General features: G+C 42.0%; 1 protein-coding gene across 1 annotated transcript; it reads right to left on the bottom strand.

The window, feature by feature from the left end:
* Nucleotides 1-649: 649 nt before the first annotated feature.
* On the bottom strand, nt 650-2,635 carry LOC122300489 (BI1-like protein). The gene is made up of 4 exons (XM_043111189.1): nt 2,305-2,635; nt 1,469-1,582; nt 1,213-1,370; nt 650-1,093 (listed from the first exon to the last, which is right to left on the bottom strand). The coding sequence occupies exons 1-4, from the start codon at nt 2,564-2,566 to the stop codon at nt 887-889; spliced, it is 741 nt and encodes a 246-aa protein (XP_042967123.1). The 5' UTR covers nt 2,567-2,635; the 3' UTR covers nt 650-886.
* Nucleotides 2,636-16,447: the final 13,812 nt, after the last annotated feature.

Consider the following 16,447-nt stretch of genomic DNA (forward strand, 5'->3'; position numbering starts at 1 on the left):
CTAACTTAAGTATCAGAGAGTCTCTGACCTCCACCAAGGCTCTTAATTCTTTGTATTTTCTCTAAATGTGCAGGTAAAAGATTGAATATCCGAATTGCTGAAACCCAGCTTAACGATGTACGAAATACGACGTTAACAGTATCATATAAAGCCATCACAATTTATAAGTTTATTTTTGTAAAATCACTTTCTAGTTATAGGTTTATAGCACTTCTCTTCAAATTTGGACACTTTCAAGACCATCTGAAGTTCCGAGGTGTCTTTCAGGCCAAAATAACCAAACCATATGGTGTTCTATGTTTATTTTGGTGGATTCCATACATGCCTTTTTTGGATAAAAATTGCCAACAAGCTACTTGACTTTAAAATGTTTCGCGTGTAACCACGTCGGAGGTTTTGTCACCGTTTTGCAATTTCAGCTGTTCCATAACTTAGATGGGGCAGTAATTCCACTCATCTTATCTGCTTCCATACTAATGATACTTTAGTTGGACTGCCATAATGATCTTAATTATACATTAAATATTTTACCCGTAAGGCATTGCTTTATGAAACCGGCATTCCATTTTAAATTCCTCTTAAAAATTGTTCTTGGGTTAACAATCCTGTCTACCTTGTAGTGGCTTCTTGAGCAAAATTTATAACAAGCTAAACACAAACGAGCACCATACAACAACCAGAAAATGGAAAACAGTTAACAGAAAATAATACATTTACCACACATGATTAAGGCAAATGAAAGGCTGCAATCTGCATGTAGGAAATGAAAAAAAGAAAGGACTATAATCTGCATTTTATTCAGCCCGCACACTTGAAAAATAGTAAATGTGTAGTACCATTTGATTCATCAGCTAAACCCCAGGCCAGCAATGTACACCTAGCATGACTAATTGTCGCCCTGTCTCAGCATCCGCAAAATAGTAAGGAACAGGTTTAGAATGTCCAGATAAAGATTAACAGAGGCCCAGATGTACTCATCATAAGTGTAGCGCTTGATTAGGTTGTCGGTGTCATAAACAATGTAGCCCGAGAAAATTATAGCACCAATTGCACCATAAATAGCAACAGATGCTGAGCCAAGAGGGAAGAACATCTACATAGCAACACAGGGACCACCAAGTCAGACCAATAATGCCCATGCACTTGCATGAGAATATATTCATATTTAACTAGTTCAGAACATAGCCAGGTAAATTAAAGTAGACATCTTACCTGGATAAACCCAGTAAGGATAAGGACAAAGAGGCTGGTGAATAAGATTGGTCCAAGATAGCTGAAGTCCTTGCCCTTCTTGGATGCCCAGAAGGTGTAACCAGTTAAGGAGGAAACCACAGCTGAGGTTAAAATTAATGCTTCAAGCACAAGTCTTCCTGCAGGTACCCCAATGCAAAAGAATAAATCCTAAGATCCTGTATTTCACCCTTGAATTCACAGCAGGCAATCTAATGGGAGAAAGAAATAAACTTACCATCAGTGTTAGCACAGCTTACTCCAACTGTGAGGCTCAACGACAAGGTGAACAATCCAAGGAAGATAAAGTTCAAGGGATGCTTTTGTTGATACATATACAGCGGCCACAGCACTGCAAAGACACAGGTTAGTTAAGACGATGAAGCTAGACTATCGATAATGAAAGCAAGAAACAGAGTCCTCGAGAAAGTGAAATTGAATAAGGGTAACACAGCATATGTAAAGCTCAACTTTGCATAAGCCAACCATTCAAGTAATCTACATCTCTAGCTAAGAGGATCACCAACTTCAGCCTTCAAACAATAATTCTTCTTTTAGTGGTGAGTTAAACATGATGCACCTGATAAACCTTAAACCAACAAGCACACCCTCTGCCAGTTTTTCTGGGTGGAGGCGTCATTTGAGCTAGAAATAATGAGTTTCGGAGAGCTCCAGAAAAAAGTTGTCTACAATAGCTCACTCAAAATCATAAATAGAACTTCAACTGCACGTAGTTAGGTTGAAATTTTCCCCCTTGAGAATCCCACTAGCAACAACAAATCTCCAATTATTTCAATTTTTTTGGTGGTGGATAATGATATTGGATAAATCCATAGGTTTACGTTAAATAGGCATACATAAACAAGAAGTGATAATGGGGATTCTCATGTCCTAATCTCAGGCTTTTCTAATAAGCAAGCGTCGAATCCCCGGAAATGAGAACATGGTAACAGCGACCAAACTCAGATATACCGCGAAAAAATGAACAAAAAAATCAAAAGAAAATACACAAATAATGAAGCGCGAGGAAAATTCGAAGCCCAAGCGAGGATCTGAAGGGGCTAGGCTACGTACAGATGAAGGGGAGGAACATGAGGAAGAGCAACAGCCCGGAACTGCCCCTGAGGAGATCGTTGACGGAAGGGGAAAGAACGGTGACGGAAGAGACAATGGTGGTGAGGAGGAGCTGGGCGGCGAGTATCCCGTAGACCTTGCGGATAAAGCCCCATCGGAGCTGGTTGTCACCGTGGCTTAGACCCGGGTACAGGGTCTCCCCGGACTCTAGATCTACCTCCCCACCACCACCCTTCGTGCTCACACCCGCGTATCCGTACATCCTCTCTCTCTCTCTCTCGGCCGGGAGATGGGTGAAAAAAGTAATATGGAAGGTAGCTTTCGCTTGTCAGCGAGGTAAAGACAACGAGGGCTCCCAAATTTTCTAGGTGACTTCGTGATTCAAAATAAATTAAAATTTTACCTTTTTCTATACAATTTTTCTTTTTTATAATTTACAAAATAATAAAGTGATGCATAAACAATTAAAATATTATTATAAATTTATCTAATTTAAAATTATTTTAAAAAATCTATTTTATATATATATATATATTATTTTTAATAAAATGGCATAATTATATTGATTAATTATAAAATAAATTTTAAAATAATTATATATTTTTAATAAAATTTCATGATTATATTCATTTATTATAAAATAAGTTTTAAAATAATTATAAGTACTTTATTATCCATATAATTATAAGAATAATGTTATGACCAATGTTTTAAAATCCATACATCAATCAATTTGATTGAAGATTATAAATAGTTTTGAAAAAAGTTAAATTTTTTGAGTTTTAAAATATATTTTCTACTATTTTTAATTTTAGTTAAAATGTGCCAACCTTCTCTTGTGCTTATAGTGTTTGTATTGAGTCTTGACATGACGTGAGTTTCGTTAGTGGAAAAAACAAAATGTCAACAAAAAAATTCAAATGATCATAGTCAAAAGCACACGAAATAAAAAAACACATACATGATTTAAGATTATAAACCCAAAAAGAATGATGTTTTTGTAATTATAATTACTTTTTAAAAAGGTTTTTATTTTTAATTTTATAATATTTTTATATATTTTTAGTTTTCATTCAACAAGCATCAATATTCTATTTATGTTATTGTGGCATTTGAACTGGCTTAGGTCCTATTTGAAACTTGAATCGAACTAAAATCAACTCAATTTAATCTAATTTAAAATTGAGTCTAATATCTAAATACCTCACTTTCAAATCATTAAACGCATCTCAACTCAAAATCTCTTTATACGTAAAATTCACAACTTTTTTTAACTCAACATATATTTATATGGGGGACCCACAACCTTTTTCAACTTCCTATAAATATATCTAAATTCATTTTAACATTCAAACACATTTAAACTTATCTTAGGTAGACCTTACAAAACTTACTCCATCATCTCAACTCACTATTATTTATAAAAAATTCAATTCATTTTAATTTAACTCAACATAGATGAAACCTTAATGCGAGTTTTGTTAGCAAGAATAACACAAAACTAATGAAGAGATCAAAATATTCGCAATTTAAATAAAGAGTAAAAAATTTAAAGTTACTATTTAAGTATATCTATCTAAACCCAAACCGCATAAAAGATTTAATGCAAATAAAATATAAAAGGTAAATAATAGTTGGCATGAAAAATGAACCGAATTCTGTCCCATTTTCTATTTTATTATTTTTTTCAATTTTCAAATAAAAAATATTTCAATAACAAAATTTATTGAAGAAATTGAAAAAATGATCAATTGTCATGCCATTTTGCATAATCCTAATGACAGATTGAGATTTGACAGTAGGCCTTAATGATGTCATGTTTTACAGTTTGAGCAGTTACATGTAAGCTCAATGTGATGACCCGCTTTTAAGTGTATTTTTGTTTAAATGGTTGTTTTTATTTTAATTAATATATCAGTTATTTATTTTAATTTATTTGCATTTTAAAATTGGTTTTTAATTTAATTGATGTTGTGTTTTATTTCTTTTAGTTGTTTTTGTGGTTTTTAATCTTTTTCGGCGGTTTGCTTCGTTTTCCCAGAGTGAGGATTGGACCTCATTTCTTTTCACATCTTTTTTCTTTTTCTCTTTTTTTCTTTTTTTCTTTTTCCTTCTTTTCTTTTTCCTTTCTTTTTTCTTTTTTCTTCTTTTTCTTTTTTTTCTTTCTCTCCCCCGCATCCAAACCCCCCAGCTCTCTCTCTCTCTTCCCTCTCCCTCACGCCGGACGTCCCTTCAACAGCCCAGACCGCCGCCGTCCGGCCACCGTTCGGCCCTCCACCGGTCCCATTCTCTTCCCCTCCCTCCGGTGCACCACCCCTCCAAAGCCCACCCCCAACCGGCCGGCCGTTTGGCCGAAAAAGCTCCAAGAAGGGCGCACGGATTTTGCTCCGATTCGCCGCCGTCGCTCCACCTCCGGCCACCACTTCTTCACCACTTCATCACCGACTCCTTGCCGTCCTAATCCACCCATTTCCGGCCTCCAATGACCACCGGAACAGCTCCCACGAGCTTAGTTTCCGATTTGGGTTTTTGGCCATTTTTCGGCGATTCCGCCGCCACCCACGACCGTTCATCACTTCCAATAGCTTCACAACCATCCCTAGACCATTCCCTATCAATTTCGTGTCCTAGTTTGTCCCCGTTCAAAAGTGGGTTTTTCACAACCCACGGCCGCAGTGAATTTTCACTGTGACGTTGCTTTTCCGGCGCCGTTTGCAACGCCGCTTGTTTTCTAAAATTTTCGTATAGCACTGTAAGTATTTTCCAAACCCTATTTTCAGATTTAAATATATATTGCTCTTTCAATTAATTAATTTGCTGGTTGGTTGATTCCGGACTGAGTCCGAGGAGTTCGGGGGTCGGATGGATGGAGGACGGAGTTGCTTGTTTTATTGTTTTATGATGGTTGGTTATTTTATTATGCATTGATATGGCATTTCATGGTGCATGCACGTGTGTTTTTGTTTATGTGTGAAAAGCCTGTGTATTGGCGTAAGTGGTCTTACGGGTGCGTGTGTATCACGACCCCAAGCCGGGATGGGGAATTATCCCGGTGGAGCTCCTCTGGTCACTCGGGAGCGGAATAAACTGAGTGATGTCCCCTGAGTTGTCGCTAGACGGGAGCGGGGGCTAGGGGTTGCTTGGCTACGAACGCGCCGGGCGCGGAACCGAGCATCGCTCTACGCACCGACTCCGTGGCCCTTCGCTGGTGAGGGCTAGAGGATGCTTGGCTACGAACGTGCGGGGCACGGAACTGGGCATCGCTCGTTAGGTGTCACATGCGTGATGGTACTCTGCGGTGTGGCACTGGAGCCAGGGTGTGCGGATAACCCCTAGGGGAGGTCATGGTGCATACGGATAAAATATGTGATTTTGGCGTGTGTGGAAAACTGTGTCTTTGGGTTTTGTGCATTGGGCATGGTACATGCATATTGTTGGAGTTCTATATGTGTTGTTATCTGGTAGTGTTTGGGTTTTACTTACCTGCGGTACCGTTTTTGGTTCCGTAGCTTTTGGTGCAGGAGATGAGGATGAGGAGGAGGAGGCTGAGCCCGAGGATGCGGCTCCGCCGGGTTGCTGATGTTATGCTTTTCTTTATGGTTTTAAAACTGTATTTGTGTTTTGTAATATTTTATCTATGTACGTTTTAAACAGCTTGTATTACGTTAAGAAAAATTCTGGTACTTAGTTATGACTTTCGTTATCCGCTGCGTGTTCTTTCGTGCATATTTGTTGCCTTTGCACACACTCGGCACCCGTCGATAGGATGGTGACCTGGGTTGTCACCATCCGGACGTCTCGATTTCCCCGTGTTCGGGCGTAGGGATTTGGGGGCGTCACAGGTGGTATCAGAGCGGTTTGGCTCTGGGTAAAACCACGTCCCGTAGGTAGTACCAGAATGTTTTTAAAGTTGTGTTTTGAAAATTATGTTAAGTATAGTTGTTTTATTTGTTTGGGCTTGTTTGTTTGTTTTTATTTTATTTAGTTATGTTTTGGCATGTTGGTTTCTTTTATCTCTTGCTGTGTAGTGCTGTTTTTGTTTTTGTTGGTTTATGATGGTTTTATTTGTTTTCTTAAAGGAGGGTCAAGAGTGGTGTTGTGACAGGAAAATGGGGAGACCAGGGAGACCAAGGAAAAATACTCAGGAGCCACGGGACAATACCTCCAGGGATGACTCCATAGCCGAAGCAATTCGGCAGATGACGGAGTTTATGCAACAGAGTGCGAGGTCTCAACAGGCAGGGCCTTGGCCACCACAAGGACCTTGGCCACCACAAGGGGGTCCTTGGCCACCATCAGGAGGGCCTTGTCCACCATCAGGAGGGCCTTATCCACCGTCAGGAGAGCCTTGTCCGCAACAAGAAGGGTATTGGCCACAACCAGGAGGTCCCTGGCCATATCAGGGAGGGCCTTGGATGTATCCAGGAGGGTCCAGTAGCATGGTGCAAGCCGAATGCACCTATGAGCGCTTCTTGGCGCATAGGACTCCACACTTCACGGGAAATGAGGATCCACTTCAGGCTGGAAAATGGATCAAAGATCTGGAGAAGACTTTTGAGGTGTGTGGGTGCACTGAGGGACAACAAGTACTTTACGCCAGCTATCTCTTGCAAGGTATCGCTTCTGATTGGTGGGATACCAAGAGGGTGCTGTTGGAATCTGAACTGGGATCTTTCGCTGCGGTGACCTGGCAGCGTTTCAAGAAGGAGTTCAATGACCACTTCTTTCCTGCATCGGTAAGGAAGCAAAAGGCAAGAGAGTTCTCCAATCTGGTCCAAGGGGGCGCGACAGTGGAGCTGTACGCCCGGAGGTTCATAGAACTTGAGCGGTTTGCTCCTCACCTTGTCGCCACTTAGGAGATGCGAGCAGATCGTTTCCAGGAGGGGCTGCGTCATGACATACGCCGTATGGTGGTCAGCCATCGGATATCCACTTTTCAGGAATTAGTGGATGTGGCTACCCTTGTGGAGCGGGAAAATAATCTGAGTGTGGGTTCCCCTCCAGGGCATAAGAGGCGGAGTTTTTCTGGTGAAGGAAGCAGCTCGGGTTCGCCCCAGAAGTTTGTTCAGCGGACCGGAACTCGACCTCCTACGTCATCAGGTGTTCGTATGGGAGGACGGGTGCCTATTTGTGGAGCTTGTAATAGAGCTCATGAGGGCGAGTGTCGGATGAGTAGCGGACCCCAGTGTTACCGGTGCGGCCAAGTGGGACATATCGCTCGGGATTGCTCCGTCAGAGTTCAAGAAAGCCGTGGAGGTAGACACGGTGGAAGAACCAACCCGAGACAAGCAGTGCAAGTAGGGCTGAGCAGAAATCCGAAAATCTGACTCCGACTCCGACTCCGCTCCGACTCCGACAAGTCGGAGTCGGAGTCGGAGTCGGAGTTTTTTTCTCCCTGGAAGTCGGAGTCAGAGTCGGAGTCGGAGGTAGAGGTGTCCCGACTCCGATCCGATCCGACTCCGACTCCGACACACCGACTACGACTCCGACTCCGACTCAGATATTGTGCATATTTTATAAAAATATTTGTTATCAATATATTAACATCTAATAAATAATAATCTATAAACATTATAATGAATAATATAAGTTAATATAGTTACTATAAGTTAATTTACATTACTAATTTACTATAAGTTAGTAAGTTACTATAAGTTAATATAGTTATTAGTTACACTATAAGTTACTAATTACTATACCTTATATAGTTAATTTACATTACTAATTTACTATAAGTTACTATAAGTTAATATAGTTACTATATAAGTTACCATACCTTATATAGTTAATTTACATTACTAATTTACTATAAGTTACTATATAAGTTACTATACCTTATATAGTTAATTTACATTACTAATTTACTATAAGTTACTATATAAGTTACTATAGCTTATTTTATATTTTACATTACTAGTTTACTATAAGTCAATATATAATATATAGTTATATATATACTATATATATTAAGGGCTTGTATAGTATATAGTTACTATACTATGTATAGTAATTAACTATACTTATATAATATATATAGTTATACTTATATAATATAATATATATAGTTATATATTAACTTACTAATTAACTATATTTATATAATATATATATAGTTATACTTATATAATATAATATATATAGTTATATATTAACTTAGTAATTAACTATACTTATATAATATATTGGAGGAGTACTTATATACTATAATATATATAGTTATATATTAACTTACTAATTAACTATATTTATATAATATATTGGAGGAGTACTTATATAATATAATATATATAGTTATATATTAACTTACTAATTAACTATATTTATATAATATATTGGAGGAGTACTTATATACTATAATATATATAGTTATATATTAACTTACCAATTAACTATATTTATATAATATATTGGAGCAGTACTTATATACTATAATATATATAGTTATATATTAACTTACCAATTAACTATATTTATATAATATATTGGAGCAGTACTTATATAATATAATATATATAGTTATATATTAACTTACTAATTAACTATATTTATATAATATATATATAGTTATACTTATATACTATAATATATATAGTTATATATTAACTTACTAATTAACTATATTTATATAATATATATATAGTTATAACTGTTGGCAACAAACGGCGCCGTTTGAGGTTAAAATAACCCCAAACGGCGCCGTTTGGGTGCAACAGTTATAAACATTTCACTTCCCCCCAACAAACGGCGCCGTTTGGGGTTAAAATAACCCCAAACGGCGCCGTTTCTGTGCAACCCATTAGGGTTCCCCCCCCCCTCGCTGTCACTTATCACTTTCCTTCCTCCTCAGCCGTTTCCTCTCATTACTTTCCTTCGAATCCTTCCTCTGCCGTTTCCTCTCATCACTTTTCTTCCTCTCATCTGAGTCATCTCAAGCTCTCATCTGAGTGCCGGAGCTCCTCCGTCGTTTCTGTGCAACCCAGGTGCCTCTCTCACCTCTCATCTCAGATTCTCTCTCCCCCCCGATTCCCTCCCCTCCCCGGCTCCCCCTGCGCCGGAATCCCATTTACTGGGTTTGTTTTTTAACTGGGTAAGTTACCCCCTGCGCCGAATCCGCCGAATCCCTCCCCTCCCCCTGCGCCGAAACCATACCTTACTGGGTTTGTTTTTTTTGAAGATTTCTCACCGGCTCCGTCCCGACTCCGCTCCGACAAGTCGGAGCCGGAGCCGGAGCGGAGCATATACCCTTCGGAGCCGGAGTCGGAGGTCGCACTCGGCCTCCAACAAAGTCGGAGTCGGAGTCGGACGACCCAGATACCGACTCCGGTTGTGTCGGTGCTCAGCCCTAAGTGCAAGCCCGGGTTTATGCTGTCACACCCGAAGAGGTGGATGATGAGGCACCAGCGACCCATGATGCTGGAGTAATCACAGGTATGGATTAATTTAATTTTTAAGTTGGATTTAATTTTTGATGCATTCGGTTTCTTCGTTGTTTTTTTTGGATTTCATGGGTTGTGTGCTTGGTTCAGGAAGAGTCCGTTTGTATGAGTTTTATGCTTGTACTTTGTTTGATTCCGGTGCTTCACGATCGTTTGTGTCTTCCACATTTGCTCGGGTGTGTAACTTGGTCACGGAACCGTTGCCGAAGGCTATGGTAGTGGCTCTACCCGATGGTGAGATGGTGTGGTGTTCCAAGGTTGCTTTGGGATGCCCGTTAAATTTTGAGGGAAGATTCTTGGATGCGGATTTGGTGGTGTTCAAGCTGTTGGGTTTCGATATCATCCTCGGGATGGATTGGTTATACCGATATTCTGCGAGTATTAATTGCAGAAGTCGGATAATTAGCTTTCAGCTTCCAGATGGTGATTGTCTGGAATTTGCGGGGAGTAGATTAAAAGAAAAGCCAATGATTATATCGGCGATTCAGGCAAGACGAGAGATTGCATGGGGAGCGGATGCATTCTTGGTGCAGATGGTGTCCACGCCGTCTGAGAAGAAGTCTTTGGCAGACATTCCAGTTGTGGAAGAATTCCCCGATGTGTTTGTGGATGACTTGCCCGGACTACCCCCTGTTCAGGAGATGGAGTTTGTTATAGACTTGGAACCTGGAGCGGCTCCTGTGCATAAAGCTCCTTATCGCATGGCACCGGCTGAATTGAAAGAGTTGAAGACTCAGTTACAAGAACTGGTAGAGAAGGGATTTATTCAGCCTAGTACGTCGCCGTGGGGTGCACCAGTTTTATTTGTTAAGAAGAAAGATGGAACCCTCCGTATGTGCATTGACTATCGGGAATTGAATAAGGTGACCATAAAAAATAAATACCCTCTCCCGCGGATAGATGATTTGTTTGACCAGGTTCAAGGAGCAGCCGTGTTCTCCAAGATTGATCTGAGGTCGGGATACTACCAGCTGAGAATCAGAGACCAGGATGTGCCTAAAACTGCTTTCAGGTCGAGGTATGGGCATTATGAATTTAAGGTGATGCCGTTTGGGTTAGCTAATGCCCCTGCAGCGTTCATGGATTTGATGAATCGAGTGTTTCGACCTTATCTGGATTCCTTTGTGGTAGTCTTTATTGATGATATACTGATTTATTCCCGAGATGTTGAAGAGCATGTGTATCATCTTAGTCTGGTACTTGAGAGATTGAGAGAACACCAGCTATATGCCAAGCTCAGCAAGTGTGAGTTCTGGTTGGAAGAAGTTAAATTCCTTGGGCATGTAATTTCCCGGGGCGGAGTGGCAGTTGATCCTAGTAAGGTAGAAACCATATTGTCATGGCAGCGCCCGACAACAGTGCGCGAGGTCAGGAGTTTCTTGGGGCTCGCCGGATACTACCGAAGATTTGTAGAGGGTTTTGCTCGCCTATCCGGACCTTTCACAGCTTTGACTCGGAAGAATACAGAATTTGTTTGGTCAGAGAAATGTGAGAGAAGCTTCCAGGAATTGAAGAACAGGTTGACAACGGCACCAGTGTTGGCACTCCCAGAACCGCATAAGCCATTCGTAGTCTTCAGTGATGCGTCTAAGTTCGGTTTGGGTTGTGTCCTTATGCAGGAAGGACGGGTTGTAGCCTATGCATCTCGTCAGCTTAAGGACCATGAGAAGAATTATCCGACGCACGATCTAGAATTGGCTGCGATTGTTTTTGCACTCAAGATCTGGCGGCATTTCTTGTATGGGGAAGCTTGCGAGGTATGTACCGATCACAAGAGCTTGAAGCATTTGTTTTCTCAGAAAAATCTGAATATGAGGCAAAGGCGTTGGCTGGAGCTAATCAGTGACTATCAGTGTGAGATCAAGTACCACCCGGGGAAGGCTAATATAGTTGCTGATGCTTTGAGCCGGAAGTCTCATTTGGAAGATGAAGCCGAGCCGTCAGAATTGGAATCGTTGCTTTGTGGGATGAGAAGGCTCCTTATAGAAAGTTCGCAGCAAGTAGAGATTTCGTCTTCAGTTCTTGATATTCGGGTAACTGATTTTGAAGAATTGAAAGCTCTCCAAAGAAAGGATCCGAAGCTGCTGAACATTAGGAAAAGAGTCCAAAAATCTCAAGGGCCGTTGCACTATAGCCTGGGTAGTGATGGGATACTTCGGTTCCGAGATCGCAGGGTGGTCCCAAAGGACTCAGTTTTCAAAGAACGGATCATGGCGGAAGCTCATGCGGCCCCGTATTCAGTTCATCCCGGCAGTACAAAGATGTATCGAGACTTGAAGAAAAATTACTGATGGGATGGAATGAAGAAAGACGTTGCCTTATATGTGGAGAAATGTCACACGTGCCGTCAGGTAAAGGCCGAGCATCAGAGACCTGCAGGTATGCTCCAACCCCTCCCTATTCCTGAGTGGAAATGGGATGACATCACGATGGACTTCGTAGTGGGTTTGCCGAGAACACCTAGTGGGAAGAATTCTGTTTGGGTGATTGTGGACCGGTTAACGAAGAGCGCTCATTTTCTGCCTGTTAATAACACCGACTCTTTGGGTAAGTTGACCCGTTTGTATGTCAAGGAGATAGTGCGGCTACACGGCATACCAAAGAGTATAGTGTCGGATCGAGACCCAAGGTTCACATCGCAGTTCTGGAAGAGTTTGCAGGCAGCTTTGGGTACTAAGTTGAAGTTCAGTACTGCTTATCACCCGCAGACAGACGGCCAGTCAGAGCGCACCATTCAGACCCTAGAAGACATGTTGCGAGCATGTGTCCTGGAATTCCAAGGGAGTTGGAAAAATCATTTGCCGCTCATTGAGTTTGCCTACAATAACAGCTTCCATGCGACCATTCAGATGACTCCCTATGAAGCTCTTTATGGGAGAAAGTGTAGGTCGCCCTTGTGTTGGGATGAAGTTGGGGAGAGTAGGGTAATTGGACCCGAAATAATTCAAGAAATACAAAGCCAAGTCCGGATCATCAGAGACAAAATGGCGGCAGCTCAGAGTCGCCAGAAAAGCTACGCTGACACCGGGAGGAGAGAGTTGTCTTTTGAAGTTGGTGATTGGGTTTATCTTAAAGTCTCTCCCATGAGAGGTGTTAAGCGTTTTGGTAAGAAAAGGAAACTAGATCCGAGGTACGTCGGCCCTTTTCAGATTCTGGAGAAAGTAGGGTCTGTCGCCTATAGAGTTGCTTTGCCAGATTATTTTGGGGATGTTCATGATGTCTTCCACGTATCATCCCTGAAGAAGAGCTTTGGACAGCAAGAGCCTCGCTTCATCGACCCAGCAGGTATTCAGTTGCAACCGGATCTCACTTACGAAGTTGTTCCGTCGCAGATTTTGGATTGGAAGGAGCAACAGTTGAGGTCCAAGACAATACCTTTGGTTAAAGTGGCTTGGGGAGATCCGTTAGCACAAGACTTCTCTTGGGAACGAGCAGCGGACATGAGGGAGCAGTACCCGTACTTGTTTGAATGATGAAGGTATGTATTTTAATCTTGATCTCAGTTGGTTTATGAGCGTTTATGTGGCTTGCTTTAAGTTGGTGGTTGATTTGCAATTTCGAGGACGAAATTGTTTTTAAGGAGGGGAGGATGTGATGACCCGCTTTTAAGTGTATTTTCGTTTAAATGGTTGTTTTTATTTTAATTAATATATCAGTTATTTATTTTAATTTATTTACGTTTTAAAATTGGTTTTTAATTTAATTGATGTTGTGTTTTATTTCTTTTAGTTGTTTTTGTGGTTTTTAATCTTTTTCGGCGGTTTGCTTCGTTTTCCCGGAGTGAGAATTGAACCTCATTTCTTTTCACATCTTTTTCCTTTTTCTCTTTTTTTTCTTTTTTTCTTTTTCCTTCTTTTCTTTTTCCTTTCTTTTTTCTTTTTTCTTCTTTTTCTTTTTTTTCTTTCTCTCCCCCGCGTCCGAACCCCCCCGAGCTCTCTCTCTCTCTTCCCTCTCCCTCACGCCGGACGTCCCTTCAACAGCCCAGACCGCCGCCGTCCGACCACCGTTTGGCCCCCCACCGGTCCCATTCTCTTCCCCTCCCTCCGGTGCACCACCCCTCCAAAGCCCACTCCCAACCGGCCGGCCGTTTGGCCGGAAAAGCTCCAAGAAGGGCGCACGGATTTTGCTCCGATCCGCCGCCGTCGCTCCACCTCCGGCCACCACTTCTTCACCACTTCATCACCGACTCCTTGCCGTCCTAACCCACCCATTTCCGGCATCCAACGACCACCGGAACAGCTCCCACGAGCTTAGTTTCCGATTTGGGTTTTTGGCCATTTTCCGGCGATTCCGCCGCCACCCACGACCGTTCATCACTTCCAATAGCTTCACAACCATCCCTAGACCATTCTCTATCAATTTCGTGTCCTAGTTTGTTCCCGTTCAAAAGTGAGTTTTTCACAACCCACGGCCGCAGTGAATTTTCACTGTGACGTTGCTTTTCCGGCGCCGTTTGCAACGCCGCTTGTTTTCTAAAATTGCCGTATAGCGCTGTAAGTATTTTCCAAACCCTATTTCAGATTTAAATATATATTGCTCTTTCAATTAATTAATTTGCTGGTTGGTTGATTCCGGACTGAGTCCGAGGAGTTCGGGGGTCGGATGGATGGAGGACGGAGTTGCTTGTTTTATTGTTTTATGATGGTTGGTTATTTTATTATGCATTGATATGGCATTTCATGGTGCATGCACGTGTGTTTTTGTTTATGTGTGAAAAGCCTGTGTATTGGCGTAAGTGGTCTTACGGGTGCGTGTGTATCACGACCCCAAGCCGGGATGGGGAATTATCCCGGTGGAGCTCCTCTGGTCACTCGGGAGCGGAATAAACTGAGTGATGTCCCCTGAGTTGTCGCTAGACGACGGGAGCGGGGGCTAGGGGTTGCTTGGCTACGAACGCGCCGGGCGCGGAACCGAGCATCGCTCTATGCACCGACTCCGTGGCCCTTCGCTGGTGAGGGCTAGAGGATGCTTGGCTACGAACGTGCGGGGCACGGAACTGGGCATCGCTCGTTAGGTGTCACATGCGTGGTGGTACTCTGCGGTGTGGCACTGGAGCCAGGGTGTGCGGATGACCCCTAGGGGAGGTCATGGTGCATACGAATAAAATATGTGATTTTGGCATGTGTGGAAAACTGTGTCTTTGGGTTTTGTGCATTGGGCATGGTACATGCATATTGTTGGAGTTCTATATGTGTTGTTATCTGGTAGTGTTTGGGTTTTACTTACCTGCGGTACCGTTTTTGGTTCCGTAGCTTTTGGTGCAGGAGATAAGGATGAGGAGGAGGAGGCTGAGCCCGAGGATGTGGCTCCGCCGGGTTGCTGATGTTATGCTTTTCTTTATGGTTTTAAAACTGTATTTGTGTTTTGTAATATTTTATCTATGTACGTTTTAAACAGCTTGTATTACGTTAAGAAAAATTCTGGTACTTAGTTATGACTTTCGTTATCCGCTGCGTGTTATTTCGTGCACATTTGTTGCCTTTGCACACACTCGGCACCCGTCGATAGGATGGTGATCCGGGTTGTCACCATCCGGACGTCTCGATTTCCCCGTGTTCGGGCGTGGGGATTTGGGGGCGTCACACCCAACTCGATGACTTACAATTAAGAAGAAATGAGAGCGTGAGGGACACATTCGATACTAAAGTCAGTGCATCATTCTTTGTGTAGGTTATGGAGAATATAAGTATAAAAGTATGACGAAGAAGAAGCTCCCCTCAGTGACGGAGGGAATATTTATACCTGACCCAAGCTCCCTCTACAAGAGAGATCAGGTCCCACTGTCAGCCCCCTGCAAGGCAACAGTATGGTAGGGTATGGTCGTGGCCACCATTGGCATCTCAGGAAGCACGTTGTGGCATGCCTACTCCTGAGGAACATTAAATGCGATGTGGTTTCCTTATTATGGCATGCCCATCTTTGTGTTCTATTTAATGTGGCGTGTCCTCGATAAGGCACACCCATTCTTGGATCTACCCAGTCGCTGGGGCTTTAAGGTAAGGTCTGCTCTTGTTCTTTCTTATAGAGACCTGTCAGCCAGTAGGAGTGTTAGGTGACTCCCGATCAACACATGTTGTCCAACTATATCTACTATTAGGCTTCTTGGGCTAGCCTAGTTCGGTTTGTCCTTTGCTCTTAGGCCTTGGGTCTTTTTGGGCTCATTGGGCCGAGCTCATTTGGCCTAGTCTGACCTGAGGATTAGGGTTGAGCAATTAAGCTAAAAAACAAGATCTGACCCGATTTTCTATTTATTCCGACTTGTACTAAACAAGTAAGAAGAGTGAAGTTCCAAACTGGTTCCAATATGGACAAATAAGGTCGGGTACTTACCCGATACTTGAATTAATGAATTTTTTCTTCAGCCAAATCTAAGCAACCCATTTGAGAGTTTTTTTCTTTTTCTTTTTTTATTTAAAGAGTTAGGACCCCATGTCCAAGAGTGACTCCTCCCCATCTTTATTAAAAAATCATCACTTATGGCGGATGAACTACCATTTACACCAAAATAATAAAAGAACTACCCTTTACAAGCGTAAATAAGGGAGTTCCTAACAATTAGTGTGCAAAAGATCTCAAAGCGTCTCGATTCCAATTTCTGACCTAGAAAATACCCAATTTCTACTGTTTACCCCCTCCTTGGCAAGATAGTCCACTACCATTTGAGAACTTCTTTGTCATCTTCTTCTTGTGAAGACATCGAGAAAATG

Source organism: Carya illinoinensis, chromosome 2 (genome assembly GCF_018687715.1).
Source record: "Carya illinoinensis cultivar Pawnee chromosome 2, C.illinoinensisPawnee_v1, whole genome shotgun sequence".
In the NCBI taxonomy this organism is placed as follows: domain Eukaryota; kingdom Viridiplantae; phylum Streptophyta; class Magnoliopsida; order Fagales; family Juglandaceae; genus Carya; species Carya illinoinensis.

Coding starts and splice junctions, on each gene's coding strand:
- LOC122300489 (XM_043111189.1), bottom strand. CDS start 2,566: ATGTACGGATACGCGGGTGTGAGCACGAAGGGTGGTGGTGGGGAGGTA. Junction 1,583..2,304: donor CATGTTCCTCCCCTTCATCT/GTACGTAGCCTA, acceptor GTGTCTTTGCAG/TGCTGTGGCCGCTGTATATG. Junction 1,094..1,212: donor TCCTTACTGGGTTTATCCAG/GTAAGATGTCTA, acceptor GTTGCTATGTAG/ATGTTCTTCCCTCTTGGCTC.